Source organism: Monodelphis domestica, chromosome X (assembly GCF_027887165.1).
Source record: "Monodelphis domestica isolate mMonDom1 chromosome X, mMonDom1.pri, whole genome shotgun sequence".
Lineage (NCBI taxonomy): Eukaryota > Metazoa > Chordata > Mammalia > Didelphimorphia > Didelphidae > Monodelphis > Monodelphis domestica.
The window spans coordinates 37332869-37348422 of NC_077235.1; the positions used below are offsets into that span (position 1 = coordinate 37332869).

Consider the following 15554-nt stretch of genomic DNA (forward strand, 5'->3'; position numbering starts at 1 on the left):
AGAGACAATGGCCTGGAGGTAGGAAATGGAATTTTATGGGCCCATTTGTCCAGAACAGAGAGTACATGAAAGTGAGTAATGTGAGATTTGTCTGTAAAGATATGCTGACCTCAAAATTGTGAAGGACTTTAAATACCAGATAGAAGCATTTCTAAATTTTGTCCTAGAGGCAACAGAAAGCTGCTCAAGCTTTCTGAACACTGGGAAAAAAACATGGTTAGACATGAGCTTTAGAAAAATCAATTTGTAAGCTCTGTTAAGGATTGTGTGAAGAGGGGAGAGAATGGAAGTAAGAAGACCAATTAAGAAACTCTTACAGTAATACAATCATACAACAAATATTTATTCAAGATATAACTTGCATATTTATTAGCCTACCATGTGCCAAGTACCATGCAAGGGATTGGGAATACAGAAGGGGAAAAATGAAAAATCCTCTGCATAGATTTAGAGCTACAAAGGCCCTGAGAGATCATTTGAGTCTATCATCTCATTTTACAGATGAAGAAACTGAGATCCTTAGAGATGAAATGATTTACACAAAGTCACAAAGGTAGAGTCAGAACTCAAGCACTTTGACCCACTGACATCAAATCTAGCACTCTTCTCACAGGACTGTATAATCCTTGATTAAGTGCCTACTATGGGTAAGGTGAGAGGTAGCATGCAGAGTAGGCAGAATGCCAGAATCAACTTGTTCCTTCAACATCTAAAAGCTGTGCGAGCATGGCTAGGCCACTTAGCCTCTTATTGACATAGGCAAATCTCCAACAAAGAGATTACAGAAGAGTTGCTATTCTGAAATGGTGAACAGAGTTTGCACACTAAAGAGCTCCTCTCACTAATGAAATCAGAGGCCTAAAATCAATCAATAAATACATACGTGCATGTTCAAGACCCTGGAGACACCAGGACAAAATGAAAAATAGTCCCTGCCTTCAAGGAGTTTATATTTTTCTGAATTTCCAATAACAAGATACTGTCTCACATCACTTTGAAAGGAATCTAATATTTAACCCTTCATCCAGTTAACATCTGAGATGATCATGATGGTCCCTTTAATGCACAATAAACCAGTTGTCACTGAGATGGCCAGTTCTAAAATATAGAGCTACAGCTGGGGAGAGGAATTCTCTTTGATCAAAATGTACATCTGCTATTTTTATACCAGCATCTCCTAGATAAACACATTCCATAGTTTTAGGGAAGTTGGTAGTCTGTAATCTGACTTTGGTAACTACAAATCCTTTAGACTAATGTCAATCCAGACGTGAAGCATCCTGGGTGGGATGGTGGGGGGAAGCCTTCAAATAAAGAACCTTGCTGGAGGCCATAAAAATCAGAGCCAATAATACGTAAAAATGAATTACGCATTGACGGTTCTAACATCAGGCATGATACTTACCCATTAGTGCATATAGAGTTCTTTCTTGTAACATAAGATATACATAGAGGTTCATTAAAAGGACAAGAATGAAACCTATACAGCATGTGCTCTGCTTGGGGAACCCCACTCTCATGTCTGCAGTCAGCTAGCTTCTCCACATTTAACATGCAAAGCCCAACTGGCTAGCCAGTTAACCACCTCTTTTGACAATAGTCAATTGGTCTGATGGCACCAATGAAAACAGAAACAGGTTTTTTTTTCAAAAATCAGTTTATAAACAAATGTCTCATTAGGGTACGTGACTTTTCTGGGCTCGGGGCCTGGGAACTGACCCACCAAGACTTTAGGGAATGGGGAGGCACACGTCCGAAATTCTATCACCCCTCCCCTCCCCAGTGGACTATATAAGCTACCCAAGGGATCAGAGAAGTACAGATTTTAAGGTAATGTAGCATGGCCTCTTCATTTTCCAATGGGGAATCTAAGCCCTGGCAAGGTTGCGTGACTTGCCCAAGGTGACAGAGTATAAGTGGAAGAGCTAAAATTTCAACCTGAGCCCACCCACTAGCACTATCCACTCTGGTTTCCCCAGCCAGCATCTAGCACAGTATTCTTTGCACTGTGGCTGCTTAAGAACTTGGCTGAATCGAATTGAAAAGTCATTTTAGTATGACAAGATGGCAAGGGGAAGCGACCCCAAGTTCTCCTCCATAAATATACTCCATGTAGGGAAACTTAAATACCTGAGTGTAAGTGGATAGAGTGAAACATTTATCAGAAGGGGGTGGCAAAACACTCTCGTGTTACCCCTGTTTGCCTCTGAGAGGGTTGTGTTTGGAATACTTTCACATTCCGGCTTCTCGTCTTACTGGTTCTCCCCTGCGTCCATGATGCTGCTGTCAAGTACATGATCTGGCAGGCAAGTCTGACTAGAAGCCTCCAGGGTAATGGGATGACGGGGCTGTGGCGGTGAAAGCAGAGCCTCTAATTGGGGTGGGGGGGAGTTTCCTGAAATACAGCTAGTAGGGAGAACTGGGGAAATGGTCAAGAAAATGATGAGAAACATATGAGCACTTCACTGCTGCTCTGCTGCCATTCAGGAAGGTGTATCCATTTCAAAGACTTCAGGCAGGCCAGTGGGAGGTTTCCACTGGTAAAGCCCATATCTCACTGTAGTGACTGGGGGCAATGATGTGTGTTTACAGCAGCTCTTTAAACAGAATAAATACACTGGAGGCCACTTAGGAAATGGAGTCGGATTTTCTATTGGCAGTATGGAAGAAGATTGCGTACCCCCCAAATCCTGAGCATGTGAAAGAGAATAAATGAGAATCTGGCCTTTAATATTTATTTCGGGCTCCGCTGGGTAAACCTATGCTAAATCTCTTGGTCCCCACATGCAACATAGGGTGAGGGGGAAGCGGGGAGCTGTTACAAACCTTCTACCAGATGTTCTGAAGCAAGAAGTGGGGAAAAACAAGCCCCAAGCCTTGTTCACTATACCTTGAGTGAACCTTTCCTATTTAGGCTCTGCTAGCCTAGCAAGTGATGGCTGCTTCTTTTAATTTGCCTCTCCCATCTGAATGCAAGTTTTGAATGAGTGCTCTCTAAAGAGTCAATTGATGAAAATCATCTAGTATTACAAGGGACAGATTAGGCTTGGTGCAAATCAATCATTTCCACTGCCTGTACTTTATAAGACATACATGTTACAAACAACCCTTTCCCCCCGTAAAGCCTGCTATTCATTCCAATCTCAGAGTGCTCTCTATTGGTGATAAATGACAGGCAATCTCATTAGATGTCTAAGGGCCCAATTAACACTATCTCAGGCTCAGAAGATGGAGTGAAGACAGGGGCACTGGCCTATTCGCAGCATTAGGACGTTGGAACCTAGGATGCACCCAGATTTGAATCCCTCTGAAAAGTTGGGAAAGCTTACATTAGAGACGCAGCAAATCCCTCAATCAGGATAACTGGGGCCAGGGAGAGGGGGAAGTAAGGCAAAGCAGCACTGCCTTCACAGGAGATAGGAGTAGATCACTAAAACGAATATAATTTTCCCATTAACTTTGATTATAAAAATTGAAAAAGTTGCTCCACAGAGGGGAAAATACACTTAGACAGACCGAATTAAAAACTTTCCTGGATCAAATCAAGACTTGGAAATTGACTTGGGTTATGTTAAGCATTGGGGTACCCTAGAATGATGGCTCTCAAGACTCTTATACCACTCCCTCTTGTTCTCCCATCCTCACTAATGGTCCCTCCTTCTACATGCTGGATTTTAGCAGAAGTCTAAGGATTCCTTGATTTTAATTCTCTTGATATTTATCAGATTTAAGAAAAATGGTCTTGAGTAGTTGGGCAATTAGAGGTAATACTTGGCTAGTATTTGTGCTCCCCGATTGAGGATATAAGACTTATGGAAAATCTGAGGCTAAGTTTTAATATGAAATTAACTTCTTTCAAAGCCACACTCCCAGCAGTCCCAGATCTTAAGCCATACTCTAAAGCAGTGATTATCAAAACAACCTGGTACTGACTAAGAAATAGAAGGGTGGATCAATGGAATAGACTTGAGGTAACGTAGTGTTTGATAAACCAAAAGATCCCAGCTTCTGGGATAAGAACTCACTATTTGACAAAAAACTGCTGGGTGGGAAACGGTATGGCAAAAATTGGGTATAGACCAGTATCTCTCTCCCTATACCAAGATAAGGTCAAAATGGATGTATGATTTAGACATAAAGACTGATAGTATGAATAAAATAGATGAACATAGAATAGTTGACCTGGCAAATCTATGGAGAAGGGAAGAATTTATGACCAAAGAAGAGATAGAGAACATGACAAAATGTAAAATGAATAATTTTGACTATATTAAATTAAGAAGGGTTTGTAAAAACAAAACCAACATAACCAAGATTAGAAGGGAAACAAACTGGGAGACATGTTTATAACAAATTTCTCTGATAAAGGTCTCATTTCTCAAATATATAGAGATCTAAGTCAAATTTCTAAGAACACAAGTCATTCCCCAATTGAAAAATATGAACAAGCACTTTTCAGATAAAGAAATCAAAACTATCAATAATCATACGAAAAATGTTCTGAATCCCTCTTGATTAGAAAAATGCCCATTAAAACAACTCTGAGGTACCACCTCACCCCTATCAGATTGGCCAATATGTCAGTAAAGGAAAGTGACAAATGCTGGAGGGGATGTGGCAAAATTGGGACACTTATGCATTGCTGGTGGAGTTGTGAACTTATCCAATCATCCTGGAGAACAATTTGGGACTTTGCCCAAAGTGATAGAAAACAATGATCCAGTAATCCCTTTGATCTAGTAATACCACCTAGTAATCCCAAAGAGATTTTTAAAAAGGGGGAAAGAACCTACTTGTCCAAAAAATATTTATGACAGCTCTTTTTGTACAAAGTGGCAAAGAATAGGAAATTCAAGTAATGTCCATTGGTTGAGGAATGGCTGAACAAATTGTGGTATATGGTGGTGATGGAATACTATTGTGCTGTAAGGAATGATGAACAGGATAATTTCAGAAAGAGCTGGAAAAACCTACATGAACTAATGCAAAGCAAAATAAGCAAGACCAGGAGTACATTGAACACAGTAACAACAATATTGTGGAATAATCAGCTGGGATAGACTTAGCTCCTCTCAGCAATGCAATGATCCAGGACAATTCTGAGGGACTTAGGACAAAGAATGCTATCCACATCCAGAGAAAGAACTATGGGAGTCAGAATTTAGATCAAAGCATGCAATTTTCCACTTGTTTATTTGGATTTTTGTTATGGGGCTTTGGTTTTTTATGATTATTCTTTCTCTTACAAAAAATGAACAATGTAGAAATATATTTTCCATGATGATAGATGTATGACTCAGATCAAATTGTTTGCCAGCTGCTGGATGAGGGGAAGGAAGGAAGGGAGGAAGACAATTTGAATAATATAACTTCAGAAAACTTTTGTGGAAATTTATTACATGTAATTGAGAAAAAACATATTTGGGCTTGATTTATGGGATAATTTCTTAAAAATTAAAATTCAGGAGAATTAGAATAAAAAGACCATTGACAGTTAAATATTTAAATAGAATATTTAAATTATTAAATCATATTTGTTGATTAAAAAAAGCCACCCTCCATGTGTCGCTTCCCCCCTTAGAGACTCAAGTTTCTTAAAAGAAGGGGCTACCATTACTGTCATATTTTTATTTCCAGCACTTAGCATGGGGCTTGCCCAGTGGTAAGTGCAAAAGAAATGCTCTTCATTCATCCATATTAAAGGCATTTTTCCATTCTCCAGTTTTGAATTCTCTCTTGAAATTACTCTGAATTTACTTATGTGCAGATTATATATAATTTCCTAGTACAATAATATAAGCTCATCAAGGGCAGGGTATCCAAAGTGCCTAGCACATAGTGGGTCCTTAATAAATACTTGGTTACGGGTAATACTTTTGTGTTAAATGCCACTTATATAACTAAAGGCACTTGACTACTTTTATTCCATGTATGTATCCTAGTTTTAGCCATAGTTATACTCTCACTCAAATCTTACTTTCTCCAAGAGGCCTTTCTCAATTCCGCCAGCTGCTACTTCTTTCTCCTTTTATATTACCTTCCATTTATTATATATGTTGTAGATAATACATATGTATATATTATATGTACATAGTTATATCTGCATGTTGCCACGACTTTCTAATTACAGTATTAACAGCTTTAAGGCAGCAATTATGTTTCTTGCCTTTCCTTATGTCCCTGACACTTAGTAAAATGCTTGGTATCTACATACATTCACATATATGAATATTTGTAATATTCACATATATGTATATACATGCACATGTTACATATACATTTGTATCACATATACATGCATACGTTACATTTACACATACAAGCACTTGATAAGTGCTTTTTCAAAATTAAATTGTATTTTTTTAATCTGCAAAAAATTAGCCTTTTCTCCTTCCTACTTCCCCCTACATCTGAAAAAGAAAGAAGACAAAACTCTTATAACAAACAGGTATAATCTAGCAAATCAAATTTCCACATTGGCCGTGTCTAAAAGACAAATGTGTGCATGCATATATAGATATATTTTTCACTATGTCTCATTTTTCTCAAATATGTATATCTACAGCAATATCTATATCTATACACACACAGAGGTAACCAAGGAAGATGGGCAGCTAGGCGGCACATTGGATAGAGTACTGGTTCTGGAATCAGGAAGACTTCATCTTTATGAGTTCAAATCCAGCCTCAGACATTTCCTAGTTATGTGATTCTAGGCAAGTTACTTAACTTCTGATTGCCTGACAAAAGGACCCACTGGATCTATTAGAGAAGGAAAAGGAAACCACTCCAATATCCTTACCAAGAAAACCTATGGATAGTTACGATTCGTGGAGTCACAAAGAGGCGGCCACAACTGAACATACAACATACAAACCAGGCCAGTCCTCCAAAGGGAAGACTACAGTCCTGCCAGGGAAACAATAAAGCCTCTTTATAGCAGGAAGTGAGCACCATACTTCATCGCTAAGGTTGGACACTGCTGATTACAGTTTCTAAGTCAAAGTAATTTGTCTTTACAACATTATAGCACTGTATAAATGGTTCTCTTGGTTCTGTTAATTCTGCCTCAGTTCATATTTTTTCCAAGTTTCTCTGAAATTGTATCCATCATTCCTTACAGCACAATAGCACTTTACCACATTTAATTATCATTCTCCGGTTGGTGCCCCGACCCCACCACTCAAATTCCTGTACCTAGACATTTCAAAATAGAACTATCATCATTTTTGTACATTCTTTCTTGGAGGTCGGTTGGTTTTTTTTTGAAGGGGGGTGCCTAGGACTAATCTCTCCTTTATTCTACCCTCTAATTCCCCTTTGTCCCTTTTTCCCATTCTATTTTCTATTGAGTGAAATATAGTTTCATACCTTATTGCACATGCACATTCTTCCTTCCTTTGACCAATTCAAAGTGAGGTCCAAATGTAGATTGCACCCTTTCCTTCTCATTTGTATAGCCTTCTACCTATTGATCCCCATTATAAGATACAATTTTCATAAACTTCCTTTCTCGTTTATCCCTAGTGTATTCTTCTCCCTCTCTCTTTCAATTTTTCTTCTAAAATCAAGGCAAAAAAGAACCATTCCAAGGCCTTCTGTTTAATTAGACTCTCTCCATGACCCCTGATTATGATACAGTACAGAGGAGACACATGCCATCTTCTCATATGAGACTATAAGCAGTTTATCCTGGCTGAGTCCTTAATCATTTCTCATTTGTGTTTACCTTCTTATGTTTCTTTTAACTCTTGGGTATGCCATACAAAGTTTCCATATAGTTCTGTCTTTCCATCAAAAATGTTTAGAATTACTTTATTTCATTAAAGGTTCATTTCCCTCCTAGTAACATCATACTCATTTTTGCTGGGTAAGTTATTCTTGGCTGTAAGCCTACATTTTTTGCCTTCTGGGAATATGGTATTCCAAGCTCTCCAATTCCTTACAGTGGTGGCTACTAATTCATGTGTGATCCAGGATATGATTCTTTAGTACTTAAATTCTTTATGGCTAGTTGCAGTATTTTTCCTTTGTCCTGGAAGCTCTGGATTAATGGCTGTGATGGTGCTGGGAGTTTTCGTTTGGGGGTTTCTTTTATAAGGGGACCAGTGGATTCTTTATATTTCCATTTTTCTCTCTGCTTCTAAAAGATGTGAATAGCTTTCTTTTAAGATTTTTAATAGGGTGTCTAGGACCCTTTTTTGGCTGTGGTTTCTGTTAGTCTAATGATGTTTTCTACTCACTGTTTTACAAGTTAATTGTTTTTTCTCTGAGATGCCTTACATTTTTCTTATTTTTCCAGTATTTTGGCATTGTTTTGCTATTTCTTGGTACTTTGTGGAGTCATTGGCTTCTATTTGACACGTTCTGTTTTTCTGGGAGTTTACTCATTAGGCAAGGTTTTATACCTTATGTGCCAAGCTATTAATTCCCTTTCTAATTCTTTCTTAAAAATTTTCCCCTCTAGCTCTCTAATTTCATTTATTTTTAATAAGTATAAAATTAAAAGAAACACTCTAGTTCCACCTCTTGTAGAAATTCTAGCTGAATCTGTGTCTTGGCTAGATTCTCTTTGGTGCTTTCCTGGTAGATGTTTGGGAATTATGCTCTTATTCTGGGTTTAGGTCTTCAATGTCCCTGTCACCAGAACAGTTCTTTCATCATGGGGTTCTTTTTCTGTTTGTCTCTTATTCTTCCCGTGTACGTCCTGACCTCAGCCTTTCTGTTAGGGCAAGGCTTTTCAAAGTTATGGGGGGAGTGTCTGAGCTTGTCACTGCTCTCTTGGGGTGTGCAAATGGTATGTTGGGAGTGATCTGGTGGTCAGATTCTGGCCAAGATAAAAGCTCACCTATCAAAGTTCCGGGTGGCTCCAACAACAAAGGCATTTGAGAGGATTTATGAACAGAGGTAGAAGTCTAACATGGAGGTCAGGAGGGAAAGCAAAGCATTCCAGCAAAATGAGAATAACTGGTGCAGAATGCAATGTCATGGAGTACAGAAAGTAGACTAGTTAGGCTAGAATAGAGAATGTACAGGAAGAGCAATGAGCAACCAGACCAGAAAGGAGGCCTGAAGCCCGATATTGTAAGGGGCTCTAAAAGTCAACAAAATTAATTTGTATTTTGTCCTGGAGGCAATAGGGAGCCATGGGAATTGCTTGAGTGGTGGAGTCATATGGTTATACCTGTGCTTTAGAAGCATCCATCTAGCAGCCATGCAAAGGATCAACTGGAAATAGAGAGAATGGGTGCATAAAACATAACAAGATCACAGATTTAGAGATAGAAAGAATCTTTGAAACCATCAGTTCTAAATTTCTCATTTTACAGATGACAAAAGTGAGGCACAAAGAGTTTAAGTGACTTACTCAAGGTCATACAGCCGGTGTATTCCAAAGTGATCCTTGTTTAGCAGAGCCTCATCTCCATTTAGGTGCCTTGGCAGACTTCTAAAAGCCAAGTTTGAGGCTAGTGCTTAATTAGGTTTTGCAGCATTCCCTTTCTTTAATTCGTGTCCACTCAGGCACTGGCCATAGCCCCAAGGCTAAAGCACCACAGAAAACCACTGTTATTACTACCCAACTTCAAATGGAGGAGAGTTAGTCAGAACGAAGCAAGGGGTGGGCTAAACTGACTAGTCCAGAGCCCAGAGACGCCAGCTATTTGGCATTCAAATGTGCACCAGCTGTGAGTGTTTGGATCTTGATAAGTCAGAGTGTGCTGGAAAGGAGACAGGATACTGCTGTGAAAATGCTTCCAACCCTTAATCTTAGCTCTGTCTCCTGATTTTCATATTTTCCTCCCCATGGAGGTAGATAATATGTGAAGAAATAAATGCAAAAAATCCATGAAGCTCTGTACTCCTTATCACTGCACAATTCTAGGCCTAGGACAAGAGCCTCTCTGGTTGCTATGGTCAGCCATTATAACACCACCTTCTTTTCTTTTCTTTTCTTTTCTTTTCTTTTCTTTTCTTTTCAGTGGTACTTGTAAAGAGGCTAATTTAGACCGAATATAAGAGGGGGGCTGCCAACAATTAGAGGTGTCCAAAAAAGGAGTGGGCCTCAGCTGGTAATGGGTTCCCCTTCCCTGGCATTCTTCAAACAAAAGCTCGATGGCCCACTTAGTTGCACATAATGTATAGAAGATTCCTTTTCAGGTACTGTGCCTTAGACTAGATGGCCTATCAAGTTCCTTTCAGCTCTGAAGTTCTATGACTCTGATAAATGGTTATCACCTTATTAGCAACTAATCTTGTGAGAAAGCGGAGTGGATAAAGTGCTGGATATGGAATCAGAGGACCAGGGGTCAAAGGACAGCGGTTACTTATTATTACTGGTGGTTTCGTTCAATCCATTTGCTTTCTCTGAGCCCTAATTCCTCCTTCTGTAAAATGAAGGGGTGTTGAACTAGACCGCTAAGAGACAGCCTTCGCCTCACTCTATGATCCAGGGCACAAGGGCTTGGCACACAGTATATACTCAAAAAATTCATGTTGATTGGCTTTCCTATTAGAAGGAAACAACGCAGAGTTTTTGTGATTCTGGACCATCTTAGTATCATAGACTAAAGACCCCCAAATCTCATGCCCTCATTTTTACAGAAAAGAAAAACCAGGTCCAGAGCAATTTACAGACTTGCCCCATGTCCATATACTTGTTTTGTGGCAGAGTAGGCATATGGGGCAAAACGACTCAAACAGGTCTTCCGAACCGCAATTGTGAATTGTCCCAAGGTACATTTGTGTTAATAAGGAAATAAAATATAATTTTACATTTTGCTTCTGTTGCATTTTCTTAAAAGGAAATAATTTTAAAAGACTTGAGATCAAGACTTTTGCTACCTTCTAATCTATTTCTGACTGTATTTGACTATCAACATTAATGCCACTTGCCAAATCTCAGCCTTTTGTTGAAGGTGAATCTGTTCAACATAGGCATCAAGAGACTCTAGCGACCAGCCTGGGTTTCTGCCATCCAAATCCAGGGAGGGTTTTGGAGGTCACTTGTCCTTCCTATCCTGTGCCATCCACTCTTCAATGTGCATGATGATTAGGAGGAGAGGGATAAAGGAAGAAGACTCAAGGTCAAAAAAATTAAATTCAACCTTTAGCTTTATGACCTGTATAAAACATTTGGGTGGATGACAACATACATACCTGGACTCAGGAGCCTTGGGTCCCAAACTATAAAGATGAAGACATATTCAATCTATTTTTGTTTGGCTCCAGGAAGTAGAACTAAAAATAATTACTGGGCAATTGAAAATGGTCAAAAGATTTGAATAGGCAATTCTCAGAGGAAGTAATTAAAACCATTCATAGTCATATTTTTTAAAAAGCTCCAAATCACTATTGATTAGAGAAACGCAAACTAAAACAACTCTGAGATACCACCTCACACCTATCAGATTAGCTAGCATGACAAAAAAGGAAAATGATGAATGTTGGAAGGGACGTGGGAAAATCGGGACACTAATACACTGTGAACTGATACAACCGTCGGGGAGAGCAGTATGGAGCCAGGGTCCTATCCTTTGACCCAGCAATACCACTACTTGGGTGTGTCTCCCAAAGAGATCAGAGATAAGGGAAGCAGCTCTTTTTGTAGTGGCAAAGAATTGGAAACTGAGGTATTGTCCATCACTCGGAGAATGGATAAACACTAAGTTCTGGTATGTGGTTGTAAAAGAATATTTCTGTGCCTTAAGAAATGAAAATAGGACAAGTTCAGAAAAACCTGGAAAGAATTACATAAACGTGCAAAGTGAAGTGAACAAAAAACCTTGGGAACAATGTATATAGGAACAGAAATATTATATAATGATCAACGGTAAAGGACTAAGCCATTATCAGCAAAACAAGTTTCCAAGGGATTCATGATGAAAATGCCATCCACAGTCAAAGAAGGAACTGTTGGAGTCTGAATGTAGATCAAAGGACACCATTTTCCACTTCATTTCCTTCATTAAATTTGCATGGTATGTGTGATATGTGTCATGACATGAGCAATATGGAAATATGTATTGCATGAAAGTAGTAGCATAACCTCTATCAGCCTAGATACTAACCAGGAGGGGGGGCAGGAGAGGAAGAGAGAAAATATGAACCCAAAAATGTCAGAAACAACTGTCAAAAATTATTTCTATATGCAAATAAAAAATAAATAAGAGTTTTAAAAAACGAATAATGGGTAGAAACTGCAGAAAAACAAAATCGGGCTTCATGACTTTGTGAAGGGAAAAATCTTTTTTTTTTAATTTTTTTCATTTAGAATATTTTTTCATGGTTATATGATTCATAATTCCCCCCCAACCTTGTTCTTTTCTCCCCCCTCCTGAAGCTGACAAGCAGTTCCACTGGGTTTATGCATGTATCATTAATCAAAACCTATTTCCATGTTATTCATATTTGGAGTAGAGTGAACTTTTACCATAAAAACCCCAAACGTATCCCCCATTGAACTATGTGATTGATCATATGATTTTCTTCTGTGTATCTGTTCTCCCATTCTTTCTCTGGATGTGGATAGTGTTCTTTCTTATAAGTTCCTCTGTATTGTCCTGGATCATTGCATTGCTGCTAGTAAAAGAGTCTATTACATTCAATTGTGCCACAGTGTATCAGTCTCTGTGTACATTGTTCTCCTGGTTCTGTTCTTTCACTCTGCATCAGTTCCTGGAGGTTGTTCCAGTTCACATGGAATTCCTCTAGTTTATTATCCTTTGAGCACGAAAGTATTCCATATTCCATCACCAACAGATTCTAAAATTTGTTCAGCCATTCCCCAATTGAAGGGCATCCCCTCATTTTCCAATTTTTTGCCACCACAAAGAGCACATCCAAGAATATTTTTTTACAGAGAAGGAACTTTTTATTTTGTCTTTGCATGTCTTACACACAGTAGATGCTTAATAAACAGATAAAGAAAGGAAGGCTCAAACTTCTTTTTCAACACAAATGTGAGTCTCTGTGGGCCAGGGAAGTACTGTATCTGCCATGAGGGACCTCCAGTTCCCTTCCAAGGTAGACAGACATTGCAGGCCCTGAACATGTGTCTCAATTAGGCGCAAAGACATTAGCGCCCACTACTGACACTTCATAGGGAATCAAGGTAAACAACACAACAGCTTGTATTTAAAGCTGAGAGGGGTAAAAACCTACTGACAACTACTTTAATCTACATTTCTGGTCTGTTACATACAATTGAGGTTTCAAGGCAGTCCTTTCATAAGACATCAGAGAAGTTGTAGGAATGCTTCAGGCAGAAACCTCAAGTGGCAGCTACTGTATAAAGAAAGCAGGGAGAACTTCTTTAAGAAGGGGAATTAAACCAGGGTCCAAAGATAATGATCGGGCATTATTCCAGAGTTAGTCACAAGATGCAAATGCAGGATTTCTGCAAACACCAGCATGGGAAATGAAATTTTTTAATGAGGAATAAAAAGCCACAAGACAATGGTGTCTTGAAGGTACAGAAAGGGGAGAAGGGAGTTTAAAAATTTGCTCTATTATGTCCTTTCCATAATACTTCTGCCTTACTTAATTAAATTCAAATGCCCACAGTTTACAAATTTACAAAATGCTGAGAGATACTGAGTTAAAAAATAAAAACGAATCCAGTCTATTGGTTGCAGAGTAACTAAAGCTAATAAATACTATACTTTGTGGGCTAGTATTACCTCCTTTAAAAAGATCTAAAAGGTCTTTTGCTAGACATCAGAAATGGGTTTCTACTCTGTATGGTAGAGGGTCGCTCTGCTTAAGGCTAGGTGTTTCGGCCAGATACTGACTCTTGAGAGACAGCTGACTTTGACCAAAATAAATTTTTAAAAATACAAACACACACACATACCAGCTTGCTATGACTATAGAAAACAAAAAGGACCTAATACAAAACAGATGATGTCTACAAACAGGCACTTCCAAAAGGTGACACAGTCATTTAAAACTCTCATTAAAATAAAATTATTCAAAAGTCTATAAAACAAATGGAAAGGGACAAAAATTGTTCTGAATTCTGATGGGGTGTCTTAGAGCAGATCCTTCATAGGTGGGGGGATGAAACAACTGGAGTGTGTTGAAACTGATCAGCAAGGCCTTCAAACCAACGATGGCTGCAAAGGTTCCTGTCCACCCACTGAGTCAGGCTGTACCTCTGTAAGGGCTTCTGTCTGAATCAGGGATAATTTCTCATGGTGAGGTCTGATGGGTGCTGCCACCACTGATTCTCCTTTTGATATTCCCCAGCAACTTGGTCCATCAAGGCACACAACTCATCTAAGGCACCTTGGTTAGATTCCAGAGGGTTTTTTTAAGTGAGCAATGACATTCTTAAGATAAATTTGCTTCTTCTGTTCTAGCTCAGTCTTCGAGCATGTATGAATCTTACTCCTTGCTTTGGCCAGTTGGAGTGGAATGACTTTCCCTAATCTTCTCTCATACCCTTCCTTCTTTTTAGAATCCTTGTCTAATTTGACCAGTTTGGTAGATGAAGACTGGAGGTTGGTAGGTGAAGACACAGCTGGAGGCCTAGCTGTGTCACCTAATTTGTGTCCATCATTGCCTGAAGGTAGTGCCACATATGGTCTAGGAGTCGGTTACAAGGTCTGAGAAGCTACAGGGACAGACTCCTCACAATTATATGTATTTGCTCTAGGAGGCCCCTGTGGAGGGCCAGCTTTAGGAGGTGGAGGCCCTTTCCAAACAGAACAAGCGGAGCTGATTTCTTTAGTGCAAAGTTTGCCATCATTCTGGCCATCTTTCTCCAAAAAGGAGGGAGTTCCCAAACACTTTGCATTACTGAAACTATCTTTTGAAGAAGACAGTCTCTTTTGGACCAAACGCATCACAAACTGTTGTATTAAAAGGTGAGACAACAGTTATTTTCTGATATAAAGTGTCTGCCAGGTGATTTGGTTGGAATGGGTGCATGTCTAGCTGGTATATTTATCTGAGGTAGATTATGGATGCTAGTTGGCCCAGCCCTGGATCCTGTGCTGCAGAGTACATTTATGTCTTGAGGAGAGTCAAATGAAATACAACTATAGTTCTCCAACTTCTCAGTTAGAACACCTGCATCTTTTCTTAATCCTCCCAGAGACTGTTCATTTAGTGACTCACCATCCTTCAATAGCTCCTGAATCTTTTCTTCTGTGTAACTGAAGTGACCATCATCCTCCTCTACCTCAGAAATCTCCAGTAAGGAGTCATCTAGTCCATCATCATACTGTCCAAATCTACCCCAGGATGAGACTGGATCACTGTCTTTAGGTAGGAGAGCTATGATTTTAGTCTGCTCAGGCCCAGAGGCATCAAAACCAACAGAGGAGTCTAGAGAACAGGTCATATCTCACAAAGCAGGGCAGGCAAGCTGGGTTCACACCGACCAAGGCATCATCTTACTGCTCCTATAAATATTTTTGTACAAGTTTTTTTTTCCTTATTATCTCTTTGGAGTACAAACCCAGCAGCTGGGTCAAATGGCAGACAGGCTTTTCGAGCTCTTGGCATATAGTTCCAAATTGCCTTCCAGAATGGTTGGATCAATTCACAAC

The 15554-nt window shown here is 39.2% G+C and overlaps 1 protein-coding gene across 1 annotated transcript in view; it reads right to left on the minus strand.

Annotated features, from left to right (window-relative positions):
• Positions 1-14044: 14044 nt before the first annotated feature.
• Positions 14045-15554, minus strand: part of LOC130456190 (S100P-binding protein-like) — a 47428-nt gene continuing 45918 nt past the window's right edge. The window contains 3 exon segments of the mRNA XM_056809845.1: positions 14045-14299; positions 14301-14563; positions 15073-15330. Coding sequence (XP_056665823.1) covers positions 14045-14299; positions 14301-14563; positions 15073-15330 — 776 coding nt within the window.